Here is a 13,997-nt window from a genome sequence, read left to right as displayed (position 1 = left end):
TAACAATGAATGACAAGGAATGAATTTGAATGACATTTTTTAGTTGAACATTGCTTTGACGTGTCCTGTATCAATAAGAAAAACGTATTTCATTGGGGTGATTCAGATTATAATATTTATTTAGACAAAATCAAAAATCTGGTTCCAGAGATCTGTAAATATATAACGTAAATACATACCTGATTTGGTGGGGTAGGTGGTAGTGTAAGGACGACTTCGTTTCAAGGCGGGTGGCTGAGAGACAGGCGATACTTTTTCTACAAAAAGAAAAAGAAAGGACTAAAAGGCGATACTCTCATCACACTAAAAAATCTCTTGTAGGTAAACCTTGAAAAATATATATTTTTTTTCCTAATTGTTTAAAAACAAGTCTCAAAATAAATACCTCCTATTTTCCGACAAAATTCTCTCCTGAACAGGAAAATAATTACGAACAATAATGTAGTCTCTGTCCTTTTTGTTACTATGTCAGTTTTCTTTTATTTTGAGATTTCACATCAGTCCTGGGCTAACATTTCCTAATTTTAGACTTTGATTTTGAATGGCGCATTACACTGATTTTAACAGACAACTTCAGCTATTTAACAGCCTGATATAACCGTTTCTCAATAAAGCATCTATTAAGCATGCGACTATTACAGCAATCACTAAATATTTATAAACCATAAGTAGTTCACCTGGGGGAGAAATACGGGAAGCGTCGGATAATTTGCCACCGACCACGCATTGCACTCCCGGCGGAAGCCAGAGAAATAGGAGATCGGTAACTGCGCCTCGCAGACCATTGGTCAGCATACGAAAGAGTTTTTTTTAGTCTGAAGTAGTTCAAATACTTAAACAACTTTATCTTCTTCACCAATGTTCTCTGTTTTTTTTTTTTTTATATTAATAAATTTACCATCTAAGCTACTCGACTTGATTTTCATAAAGGCTACAATTGAAGTGTTAACTGTGACAAAGTTGAGTCCATATATCATATACACAGTACAGGAGGGGCTTTAGTCGTAAATTTTATGACAAAAAGAAAAACAAAGAAAAAAATTTGCACTGAAAAGAAAAACAATGACAATCGGAAAAAAAAAGTACCAACAAAACCAAAAAACCCGCCTTTAAAATAGCAACCCAAGAATAGTCAAGAATCATGAGCAAAACTAAAGAGGGCAAGGGGAAAACACCCCTTAACCAAAGACTCAGTGTCTTTTTAGAAAAAAAAACATCAAGGAAGAGTGTAAAGCTGGTATAAGATAGAAGACAATTTATTCTTTCCTACACCCACACCCCCACCTAGAGGAAATCAGCAGCTACAGTCATGGCAACAACAGTACAATGCACACCTGATGAATAACAATAAATACAAAACAGTAGCCAACATCTACACAGTAAAAAAAAAAGTAAAGCAATTTCGACAGATCAAATTGTTATACTGACGTAAATTTACTTTAAAACATGTTAACGTAAAATGTAAAAACTGCAGAAAAAATGAAATGTTTTTGAATCTGTAGAGTTTAATTCTAGTCAGGCCATTATTTTCATCCTTTGTAGGTATTAAGAGAATTTATATGAGATATTACGTCAGGTAATTTATAAACTAAATTTTAGACATTGTTTTCGTATTCGGAAAGAAGTTAAATGCCTACTCATAGGCCTACTCCAACAATACCTACTCCAGCTCATAAAGAGTAAAAAAAAAATAATTAGCGTGTTTTGATTTTGGAACATATGAGGTATTAATGATGTCATCCATTATTCAACTCCTGAAAAATTGTTTAATTATAACGCATAAAATGAAATGGCCTTTCACATTAAAAGTTATTTGGGTGCTTTAATTATATAATTACTTTGATACATGTTCATTTTGAATATAATTGTGCTCAAATAAAAGCAAAGAAAAGCATGAGAAAAAAAACTCAAAATTTGCGTTTATTTCTCCATTTATGTATGTCTAATAGTTTCTTTAATCACGTTGTTCAGTTTACTTACATTATTACTATTAAGTAGATATGACCAAAATTGGCCAAAATCTCAGAAAAAATCACTAAGATCACTTGTAAATTAAATTTTAAAAAACAGGATTTTATTGGCTGCTTTCAAGAAAAACAAAACTAATTTTTCGAAATAATATTTAGTTTTAAATAAATTCATTATGACAACCAATGAAAGCAGAAAGGTTATAGCAACCTGAGAGAAAAATTATCCTACTGCAAGAAAACTCATTACAGGGAAAACGCAATCAAAGATTTTAACGCTCTTTTTTTAACGCCCTATAATAACCAACAAGGCCGTATCCAGGATTTTGGTACCATGAGAATACAGATCGGTTTTTCTCATAATACAGATCGGTTTTGGAGCTAGGATTTTTCTTCTAGTTTCCCTATGGTACCGCCGATCGGTTTTCGTACAGTCGAGCAAAAATGAGCAAGCATTTTTGAAAGTCCAAAGCGTGTCAGCGCTTAAGCACATGAGTTTGAGATTTAGAGGTTCTTATACAGAACCATCAGTTTTATCCAATACAAATAATGCTTTGTATGAAACTAACACAAAAGAGGAAGAGACTTAGCAAGAACTACACTTGGCGCGTACAAGTGAATTTTATCTGTACTTTTTGGAAAAAAATTTGTACCTATCGTTATAAAACTTTCCCTTCTTAATGATCAGCTTTTCTCTTCGGTTTTCCCATGTGTCTGAACGAACCACTAGATTAACAATTGCAAAATGTCTGTATCATCAGACCCCTTAAGTCCTCAGTTTAATAGATTATGGGCAGGCGTTCAACCGATAGAAGAACTTTTAGCGAAGGTTCTATCCTTACATGGTATACCAGATAAATTTACAAAAGTGAATAGTGTTATGCACGAGAATAATATTGCTGTGGTTAAGGTTAGGAGAAGAGGTTAAGATCTGGTTTGGTATTGAATCAGGAGTCAAGCAGGATTTTGCTGTATCTTCATTTACATGGATCATTTTGATGGACTTAATCTGGATTTCCTAAGAAACATGATAAAGACTTCGGGAGATGGTGGAATCAAATGGGAAGGTAAAACTCTCCTTGACTTAAACTATGCAGATGATTTGAGTCTCCTATATAAAAATTACAGCAAAATGGATTTTTGGAGGTTTTGAGAGTTTAGGGTGCAAAAATAGGTTTGCAAATTAAAGCCAAGAAGACTAAGGAGCTTTCAATAGGAATAAACGAAGAAGTGAGGTTGGGTAAGGAGAAGAATGACCAAATGGATAGCTTCACTTGCATGGGCAAAATTATTAGCAAAGATGGTGAATGCAATGAAGATGGTAAAAAGAATAGAGTAGCCAAGGCCCGGGGTGTTTTCTCACAGTTGAAAACCAACACTAGAATAGTGGAAATTATAGTCAGGTTAGTGATCAAGTATGGTTCTGAAGCGTGAACGCTTCAGAAGACAAAGATGGATTTGCTGGATATTTTCCAGAGGAATTGCCCCACTATCCCACTTTCTATGGCTTCAATGAGAGAGGTTAAGATGGCTAGGACACATTTTGCAGATGAAGGATGACAGATTGCTAAAGATAGTTCTTTTTGGCCATCAATCATGGACCAAACGAAAAACAGGTCGTTCTCGAATAGAGTGGTAAGAGGTTGCAAGGATGGACTTAAAGAAAATTGGAACTTGTAAAGAGTGAAGCTTTGAATATATTGAGAGTGGAGGAGGAGCGTACGTGGTTCTGTTGGCTTCAGGCGGCTTGTTGCTGCACGGAGTTATTGGTAGTAGAAGTAGCCAACGAAAGTTTGGTATGAGAAATTTTTTTTTTTGCGAGAATTCCGTTTTGAACTGGAGAATTCGCTTAATTTGCTTACCAGTCTCACCAGGCACTTTTCTTTTCACTGGATATACAGTAGGTCTTCCTGTTGTTGGCCCAGGTAAAACATCGATTTTTGACGTATCATTTTCCTTTTCTATTTCCTTTCTAAGATCATTTATAATTGCCTAAAAACAGAAAATAAATTATTAAACCGTAAAATTAAGTAACAATGCACTAAAACTCACAGGGTGGTGGCATATCTCTGATAAATTCTGGCTGGTAAAATGTGATCATTTTTTTGCAGATATCATAGTCAACTTATAATTTTATCAAATTAATTAAATCCTTCCATTGCAGCCATATATCTAACAGACAGAAATTCTTGTCGATTTTGCCAGTTAAGATTCTTGAATTGATTGAAAGTGACTTATTTTCTTTGAACAATGAAAACATCAATTATATTTAATTGAGAAATATGAAACATAAGAGCTCCTATGGCAGTTACAGAGCTATCTTTGGTATACGTTATTTCGGAATTACGAATATACCAACATTTTTCGGAAAGGGCAGAGGGAGGCCAAACACAAACAAGCCTATTAAATTGATAGTTATACGACGTAATCCGATATTCGCATTCATTAATCCTTAGCTATTAAATAAGTTGTATTAAATTTTGGCTGGCTGCACTTGACGCTATGAAATCATGTAAGAATATACCTTATAGAATCAGGTGCATGTTTTTTTACAGATTAAACAAAGGAAGGGTGTATTTCTTTTTTTTTCTTCTACTTATCAAGTGGTTAGAAGCCTTAAAAAGTAGTATAATATTTTATGTTTATGTTCGCATAAACATTCAAAGCGGACCGTGGATTTTCTCTTTGAATACTTTCTATTGACAGGAAAAAAAGAAATGTTTGAAAAAATCTAGATACTAGTGTGGTCATTTAAACAGGAAGATAAAAAAAACGAGAGATTAAGCTAAAAAAAAAAAAAATAAGAACACTTAAACTATAGTTAATACACTAGAGTAGTGGAAAATTGGACTTCATAGAGTATATTATGCTTCTAAGTATGGAAGTACTGAAACTGATGTAAAGTAGAATTCAAACTGATACCAAATATGAGAAGAAATATAATATCTGGGTACATTTACTTTTCTTTATAAAGAAAAGAATTTTCTTTGACATAGAAAAAACTAAAGCCTAGGTATTAAAAGAAACCTAGGTATTAAGATAAAAGTTAAGAGTGATAAACCGCAGATTACCAAAGGAAAGCCTTAATTATCGGGGGCAGTCAAACACCTGAGCATAAAATGCCGATTTTTCAATAGAAAGAATGAAGTGAATAATTTCAAAATTAAACAATTCGAGGTCTATCAAAGATCGTGAATTTTTCGCAAAATTTGGAAAATCTGCCAAATTAAAAAACAAGACACATTTTTGCAAGAAAACCCTATTTTTGAAAATCAGGATATCCATTTACTATCCAGGCTTAAGGCCCAGGGACAATAGTGTTTAAAATGGGAATGGTTTGTAATAACCAGCTTTTACTATTCACTATTTATACTATTCACTATAACTATTCAGTTTAAATAAAAAAATTCAAAGTCAAAAAGGCAGGTTGAAAGCTCCTTTATTGGGATATTAATACTCTTTAGTTTTTGTTAAGGATTTTTGGGTATTGTTAAATTATAGGTTGTAGCCCTAGCAGATACCATGTTACCAGGAGAAACAAGACAAGGGTCGGTTGTTCAACATATGAACAGTTTGCCGGTCACTAAGTTCACGCTCCACATTATAGCTCTAGGTATGGATACTTTGTTTTGCATTTATGGAATCTGGAAGAAGGTGCGGATGTTTAAAGATTTACGACTCAAGTTATTGTCTGTTTAAAAAGACTTAGGACAGATAATCCAAAAATTGAGTAAGTGGCAAAAGCTTTTATCAACATAGAAAAGCATTTTGGAGACTCTGCAATATCGTCACCCCTGCTACACATTGAAGAAGGGAGAGCCAGCCAAATGTTGATGAGCGGAAAGGAAATATCCATCAACAGTTCATTTAGCCACCATTATCTTGAATCCTCTAAAGGGGTATTGATTCATCGCTATCCTTGTATAGGACTACGCATTGATATCAGCCTCACCAAGCGAACTGCTGCCACAATGTTGATATATTCCCTTGCTGAGATTTATAAAATGAATAAAGAAACGATTGTTAGTGAGTTCGCCAATTACCAAGCAAAGGAATTGAAACTGTTCTCAGGGGATTCATTCACATTTCAAAAGGAAATAAAAGTACTTGTACTTGGTGGAATGGTATGTTTTAACTCCAATTTTGGCAATAATTACTTGTTGTATTCTGAGTCTGTTCGCAATTTCTGTTGTGATGGAGGGATTCTTTGAAATCCACTTTAAGAAGAGGGACAGATTCATTACTACTCATACACGAAAACTAGTATTTGAAGCACGCAATCTCAAACTACTCAGTCAAAAAGCAGTTTTTCCAAGATGAGGCAAAAAGACTGCTTTCCAAGTTACTACTATGAAAGCAAAACAGAAGAAGAAACTGACTAGGGCCATGGTACCACTATTGGATAATGCTATTTGACTGCTTCCCTCTTTCTTTTTCTTTACTAAAATCAAAATTTATTTAACAATATTATTGAAATTTTTTCAATGAAATAAAATTGGCACATCATTTTGTTCAAGTAATTTACATGATGTAAGTGAGACTCACAATCGAAATCTACCATTAATGCATGCAAACAAAGTTTTGCCGATTGTTTTATCATTTAGACGACAGTCTAGACCACCCCAAAATCCAGTTTTGAAAAAAAAATATATTTTTACCTCTAAAGATTTTAACTGTGAATTTATTTAGACGATCTGAACATCCAACTTTGAAAATAATTGAACTAGATTAAGATTTTGATTGAAATAAAGTTTAAATAAAACTGAAATTTTATTTAAATAAATTCAAAATTTATGTAATAAAATTAACAAAATTCTTAGATAAAGCAGACATTTGTCGCGTCATCTTTTTATTCAATTAGCAAAATAAACGTTCCTTTACGGCAAAATGTAGCATAAATACAAGCAAAGAAAGTTCTGCAAATAATTGTGTCATTTAGACAACAGTTCACGCTAACCAAAAATTAAGCTTTTAGATGATCTGAAAATACAGCAACCCGCTATTATTGTTACTGATTGCAACCACAATTCCAGTCACGGTGCAAGAATGAAACTAAGATTTAAAAAGTAAAGGCTTAAACTGTAAAATAATGCTCATAGGACATGCTTGTGGTTAGTGGTGTGAGGAGAGATAGAAAAAACTTGATCTTATCTACATTTCTTAGCTGTTGTCAGAGACAACCATAACGTTGTACAAGCAATTAAATCTACCTCAGCATTTTAATTTCTGTTTTGTTTATATTGAAATCTTGCATCACTATCCCTTGAACCCCGCCTCCCTCTAAGTGTAAATAAATCAAATTGAAAATATAAGACACAAATTTGCTATAAACCGATTTCAGCGATGTAATCGGAACATGAATTTTGAGATGGAATCAGAATCGGGAAAATTTTGGCAATACCCCATCACTAACCAAAAGGCCTCCTGCTCTTTTGTGTAATTAGGATGATACAGTTAAAATTGCTAATAGCCTGTTAAGGCTGGAAGCAACAAGAGGGTAACAAAAAAAATGTTTTATCAAGCAAAATGACAAATACGTCAAAAGTAAACAAAAAAAATCATGAAACTTGAAAAATACTGAAACATTCGCCAGTTTTTAGTTTTGCAATTAAAGGAAAATGCTATTACTAATTTTGCATGTATTTTGCTTTACTCAAGTGAAGATAATGCATACCTGAAGGGCTGGTTTTCTTGGTTGGTTATTCTGACTAGAAATTTTGGGTGCAGTTGGAGGATATTTTTTCGGGGATGGCAAGGGTAAGCTAATTCTAACGGATTTTCCAAATGTCTTTTTAACAGGACTTTGTCTCTGCGCCTCCATCTCTTCTTCTTCTTCATACAAAGAATTGGCTATTGCATTCCTGGAAGTAGGACAAAAGTCAAGACTTTTATATAATATATTAACAATCAAATTAACAAAGTATATTAACGATCATACTGTGTGCAAAATTGTGATTTTGGAAAGTAATTTGAATGGACTTTTTTTTTTCATCTTATGAGTCCTTCACCCTTCCCACCTCAAAATTCTGGATACGGTTATAAAAAAAAAAAGACGAAAATAAAGAAAGCAATTAAACTTAAAGACCGCAGAACAATCTTATATATAAGTGAGGGCTGCGACCTCCTTAACCCCTCACTCTCTCAATTGAATGGCGGGTTAAGATTTGCTCACTTGAGCAAATCTAACTGAAGTTAAACAACTGTATAATAATTTTTCGAGAATAAGGGTCCAGAAATTTTCTTTATATGAGGCAACAAGGCAAGAAGTTTTTGTACATAAACTCAACTTTTTCATAATGATTTGATATTAAACAGCTGTTGCTTTCAGATAAAAACACTGTTTCCACAACAAAAGAGGAGCAGTCATCCCTCACCACCCATACTATATTGTATTTACATTCATCCAAATTGAGCCATTGATTAGGGGTATATTTTTGAGGTTTTAGGAGCCCTTGCCCTTAAAATAATCCAATGACTACCCTAACAACTGGTGCATAACTATGCAACGCTATACTGGTGTTGATATTGCTGAATATACAGTCTACAATAGCAGTTCCTTTTATATGGACTCAATTAATTTTAAAAACAAATTTATCATCATAAAGCAGTACATGCTCTGGAACTGGGAGTTTATAAAATTACATCTTTGATAGTTCTAAATTTATTGGCTATCTCAGAGTTATCACTCAGTAGCACTTTAGCCCTATCTTGGTCAAAATTGTTCGTTTTTAACACAAAAAATGTCATAAATCAATATAATGTCATGATACAATCTATTTAGTTGCTCAAAAGAAACACTAGAACTTTAGATCTCAATTAAAATGGGCCATCTTTCCAGTATTGTGCACCTCAAAGCAGTAGACCTATGGACCTTTCTTCGAGCCACACGCCTGGCGCAGTCAAATGCCAACTCACACAGGGTGCCGTAAGTCTGGGGAGCTTAAGTTCAAAGAAACTCCCAAGTAACATGTAAATGAAGATTGAATGGTCTCAATAGTTTGTGATCTACTATGATTTCCCTCGCTTTAAGCGACGGACCCTCGCTTTTAGGGATGGTGGCGAGACCAATAAATGAGCAAACAATCCCGACAACGACGTTCCTAGGTTTAAAGCGACGCGCCATCGCTTTTAGAGATGGTGGCAAGGCTGGTAAATGAACAAACCATCCCAACCCACATCAGCCAGATGAAAAATATTTTTGGAGTATTCTGCTGGAATGTAAGATCAATAAAAGAAGAGACAATCTGTCTAGTCATAGCTTATGAATTGCACAAATATAAGGGAGATGTGATCTGCCTTTCTGAAACGAGGATTGGAGGTATCCTGTCTGAAGAGTTACCCATAGTAGAATCAGATGAGAAGTCGATTTTTGAGCTCTGAAGTAGGGTTCACGCTCAGTACTACAGCTCAACGCGCGCTTCTTGCGTGGGATACCTATTAGCCCAAGAATTGCCCTCATCCACTTTAAGGATCGACTGTTCAATATAAGTATTATAGTAATATGTAATCCCACCCATGAAGTTGCTGAAGCCAAGAAAGACTCACTTTATATGGAGCTAGAGTAAACAGTGAAGAGATGCCCAAGGCAAGACTACCTCATAGTAACAGGAGAGTTGAATGACCGTGTTAGACATACAGACCAATCAGTACATGACGTCATTGGGCGCTGCAGATATGGACAGCAAAGCGAAAACGGTAAGCACATCAACCATTATTCCTGCCCCTCTAGTCAGAGCCGGATTTCGTAAAGAAACCCCGGAATGATTGAAGAGAGACGTGCCTCAAGTCATCTAGACAAACAGTTTAAAGCTGTACTGAGGAAGCGCATTAAGCAAAGCGTAAGAAAGGACCGCACCTGTCAATGGGGAGAAGTTGCTCGTGAACCAGAAAACGCGGCCCAAAACCACGACTCACACATCAAATTCTTAAAGAAGTTACCAGAAAAAGTTGAGTGTCTCCAACACTATCACAGATCAACAAGGGAATACCATCGCTGACAGGGCTTAATAAGTGGAGCGATGGAAAATACATTTTAGTGACTCTCTAAACTCCACATGATTGCACGTTGAGCTGGAAAACACATTACCCTTGGTCTCAAAAGAGCCTTACAACATAAATATGTCTCGGCCAGACATTGAAGAAATCATTGAAACCATCCAGAACCTTAAGACACAAACCTCCTGGTGAGGACAGCATTTCACCTAAGATTTATAAAGCTGCTGCCACTATTTATTGAAATATGGAAAACAAAGAAGTTCCCAAAAGATTGGAAAAAAAATCTCAAATATCCTTCCAATTTAAAAAAAAAAAATAATAAGGCGAGAGTGCCAATTATAGAGGCGTATCTCTCATTGACATTGCACCCAAATTATTTGCTGTCATTCTACTACAGAGATCCAGAACAGCAAGAGATAAGCGAACTCCGGAAAACCACTCCGGGTTCCAGCCAGGCAGAGGATGCTTGGGGCAGATTTTTGTCCTCTGTTTGATCATGCAACAATACAAAAGATACAGCCTTCCATTCATCAACATATTCATAGATTACGTTGCTGCCTTTGACTCAGCTGAACGGAAAACTTTGTGGAAGATTCTTCTTGAAGATGGCATACTGCAGGAATTTGTTGCCATCCTGGAAGATTACTACCAAAGAAGTGCATCCTGAGTCAGAGTCTATGGCAATGAATCTTCACTATTCGAGTGTAGAATGGGATTTGAAACAAGGCTATACACTTTCTCTGGTCCTTTTCAATTATTATATCGATTGGATCCTTGAAAATGCTCTACGGAGATTTGATGGAGCACTAGTTGGTAGAAGCGTCAACTCGGCGGATCTTGACTAAGCAAACGATGTAAATCTTCTCGCCCCAAACCCACACTCAGCCCAGTAAATGCTTGATGAAGTGGCATATTTCTCAGCCTAGTCTTGGTCTTTGGATATACTCAAAGAAAACAAAAGTTTTAAATGAAAGTATCAACTCATCCTTAATGGCCTTCCACTTGAAAAGGTTCTTAACTTCGTTCATCTGGGATCTGAGATGGATTCGAGAGGAGGATGCTATCAAGATATCAATAGAAGAATATCTAGAGCTCAAGCAGTCTCAAGAGCTCAAGCAACTCTGCAAGCATCTTTGGACTACTCAAGAGATTAGCTTAAGAACAAAAATAAGCAGTTATAAGTCAACAGTAAGGGCAGTTCTTCTCTATGGTGTTGAATCCTGGCCCATCAAAGCAGCACAGGGGCACACTTATTAATTCTTCGACCACTGTTGCGTAAGTTCAATCTTGTGCACCTGGTTTTCAGACCAGGTCTCTAGTAATAAAATCCGCAGACGTTGTTACAACATTGACAGAATGTCAGGAATCATCAAGCTCCGCCGGCTCTGCTGGATTGGACAAGTTTTACATCGCCCTGACGATTGCCTCAATAAACAAATAATGCTTGCTGAACCCTTACCAACATGGCATAGAAGACAAGGAGGACAGTTTAAAAATTGGTGGAAGCTAGTTAAATAAGATCTGGAGCCAGCTAGAGATTTTTGCGAATTGGGCCACAGATGGGACAAATGTTGGCTGATATTCGCCAAAGAACTGGCACCAGACTGTTGATTATGGGAGAACATCATTCAGAAGCTCTTTTTAGATGCCAGTTGAGGCAGAAACACCTGGTCCTGAAGCAAGTAAGTAGATATAAGAGGGTTCATGCTCCCTTAATATTAATCAAAAAACTTCTAAAAAAGCTGAAAAATCTGCCCTAAAAGTGTATATTTGGAGTCATTTGCCCCTCCCCTCCCCCCCCAAAAAAAAAAATATACACTTATCTTTCCACTCCCATCTCCTAATAGCTATTGTGCAGCTATGTAATATCGTCAAACCGTTAGTAATGCTGCATATGTGTTCTATTAAATTTAGTTTGAATTTTATTAATGTTTAGGGAAGAATGTGAAAAATGTGGCAGCATAGCCTTGAAAATCGGAATGGTATGTAAATAAAACTGTGATAATTCTAAAGATATTGGGCATCTCAGAATCATTGCTCAATAGAATTCTGGCCCATATAGGCATAACATTTCAGTTATATAGCCCATATAGTACATCCCCGTAGTAGCATAATATTTGTGGGCATGAATAAATGATGAGTCAGAAGTATCAGGCGTCAGAATGTCTGTGCAGAATTCTGACTCTTGTCTATAGGAAAGAATTGACTGGTGCTGAAAAACATGTTTTGACCAGTATGAGCCTAAGATTGCACAAACCCTCCATTCATGGAGGTCCCAGGGACTTCTTGCTTAAGCACTTCGGTGTAGACTTGAGAAGATATGTGATCCCCGTCCTGCACTGGTATCCGGGATCATTGCTTTTCCTGAGGCCAAAATAATTTCAATGATTTAAAGAACATGAAAATTGGAACTTGGAATGTTACGACGTTAAAAAATGACTATCGTATCGAAATTTTTACTGAGAATTCAGATGATTCGAACTGGAGTTATTAGGAGTTTCAGAAACTCATATCCCAGGGGTAGGAAGCATGAAATAAGGTGATATAGAATTTGTTTACTCAGGCAGGAAGGATGGGGTACATAGACAGGGAGTAGGGCTCATGATGAATAAGGAAGTTTCTAAGTCCTGCTTAGGCTGGGAAGTTATTATTAAGAGAATTCTAATTGCTTATTTTATGACTAAAAACTGCAGGGTATCAGTCATAATAGTATATGCCCCTGCAGAACTGACTGAAAGAGATAATAGGGACTCAGATGAATTTTACTTACAGTTACAGGAACAAATAGACAAGGTCCCAGGTAGAAATATGATGTTATTACTGGGAGATTTTAATGCCCAGGTTGGTAGAAATAGGGATATATGGTATCCCAGCCTAGGCAAATTTGGTGTAGGAAAAGAAAACAGTAATGGATACAGACTTTTGCAATTTTGTAGGTATGACAGTCTAGTTATAACCAATAGTGCTTGGTTATAAAATGGCTCATAAGTTAACATAGTATTCATGTGATGGTAAGACAGCAAACCTTATTGACTATGTTGTAGCAAACCGAAGACTGGCAGGATCAATACAAGATACTAGGGTATATAGGAATGCTGTTATTGATCACCATCAAAAGTAAAGATCACCATCTAGTAGTGTCAAGGGTTAATTTAAAACTGAAATATCGGAAGAGTAACTACCTCCCGGGAAGTTATGATGTTGGTAGACTCCAGGATGAGAATTTGAGACAAACTTTCCAGTAAGAATTCAATACTAAACTTCAGAGTTTAAAATTTGATTATGCTGAAGATGGTTGGAATAATTTCAGATAATTAGAAAAATAATTTGTGAAGTTGCTGAAGGTGTATTAGGGAAGAAAGCTAGAACTGCAGCTAAGAATATTAGTGAAAAGGCTTTATGTTTAATAAAGAGAAAAAAGGGCTTGTACAAGAATTATCTGAGTGATAGATCATTTGAGAATAAGAGGTATGTAAAGAAAATAGAGAAAGCGTTAAAATATGAACTAAAGAGGTGTGAAGTGGAGGCCATGGATAAAATTGCCGAGGATCTGGAAGATGCAGCTAGACGGCATAATAGTAAAACTTTGTACTGGCACGTTAACAAATTGAGAGGGAGTAGTCAATCCGGACTTGTCCCAGTTAAAGATAGGAATGAGGTCGCAATTAGCGATAAGGAAAAAACTAAAGAGAGATGGGCCGAACATTTTGAGAACTTGCTTAACCGAGATAGAGTAGCAGGAAAAAATATTGAGGAAAATAAAACAGTTTGTAATACTTTTGATGTGAAGGAAGATATGTTTTGTGAGGAGGAATTAGCAACAGTACTAAAAGGATTATAGAATAATAAGGCTCCAGGTGCTGATAGGGTGGTAAATGAGTTTCTTAAATAGGGTGGCTCTGAGGTCAGAAATAAGTTATTGAAGATTATGAACATGATTTTTGAAAAAGGGGAAGTACCTAACGATTTTAGGAAAACCTTAATTAAGCCACTTTATTAGAAAGGTGATAAGAGTGAGTGTGGTAATTATCAAAG

General features: G+C 35.7%; 1 protein-coding gene across 1 annotated transcript in view; it reads right to left on the bottom strand.

Annotated features, from left to right (window-relative positions):
* LOC148955418 (uncharacterized) overlaps positions 1 to 13,997 on the bottom strand; it is a 64,409-nt gene that overhangs the window by 29,212 nt on the left and 21,200 nt on the right. Inside the window, exons 3-5 of the mRNA XM_089102201.1 lie at positions 7,642 to 7,828; positions 3,830 to 3,959; positions 180 to 257 (exon numbers count right to left, since the gene is read on the bottom strand). Of these exons, the coding sequence (XP_088958327.1) occupies positions 180 to 257; positions 3,830 to 3,959; positions 7,642 to 7,828 (395 nt within the window). The remainder of the gene's footprint in view (positions 1 to 179; positions 258 to 3,829; positions 3,960 to 7,641; positions 7,829 to 13,997) is intronic.

Source organism: Artemia sp. Qi Xiang Cuo, chromosome 2, assembly GCF_049724085.1.
Source record: "Artemia sp. Qi Xiang Cuo chromosome 2, ASM4972408v1, whole genome shotgun sequence".
NCBI lineage: Eukaryota > Metazoa > Arthropoda > Branchiopoda > Anostraca > Artemiidae > Artemia > Artemia sp. Qi Xiang Cuo.
This window is presented reverse-complemented; position numbering and strand designations above follow the sequence as displayed.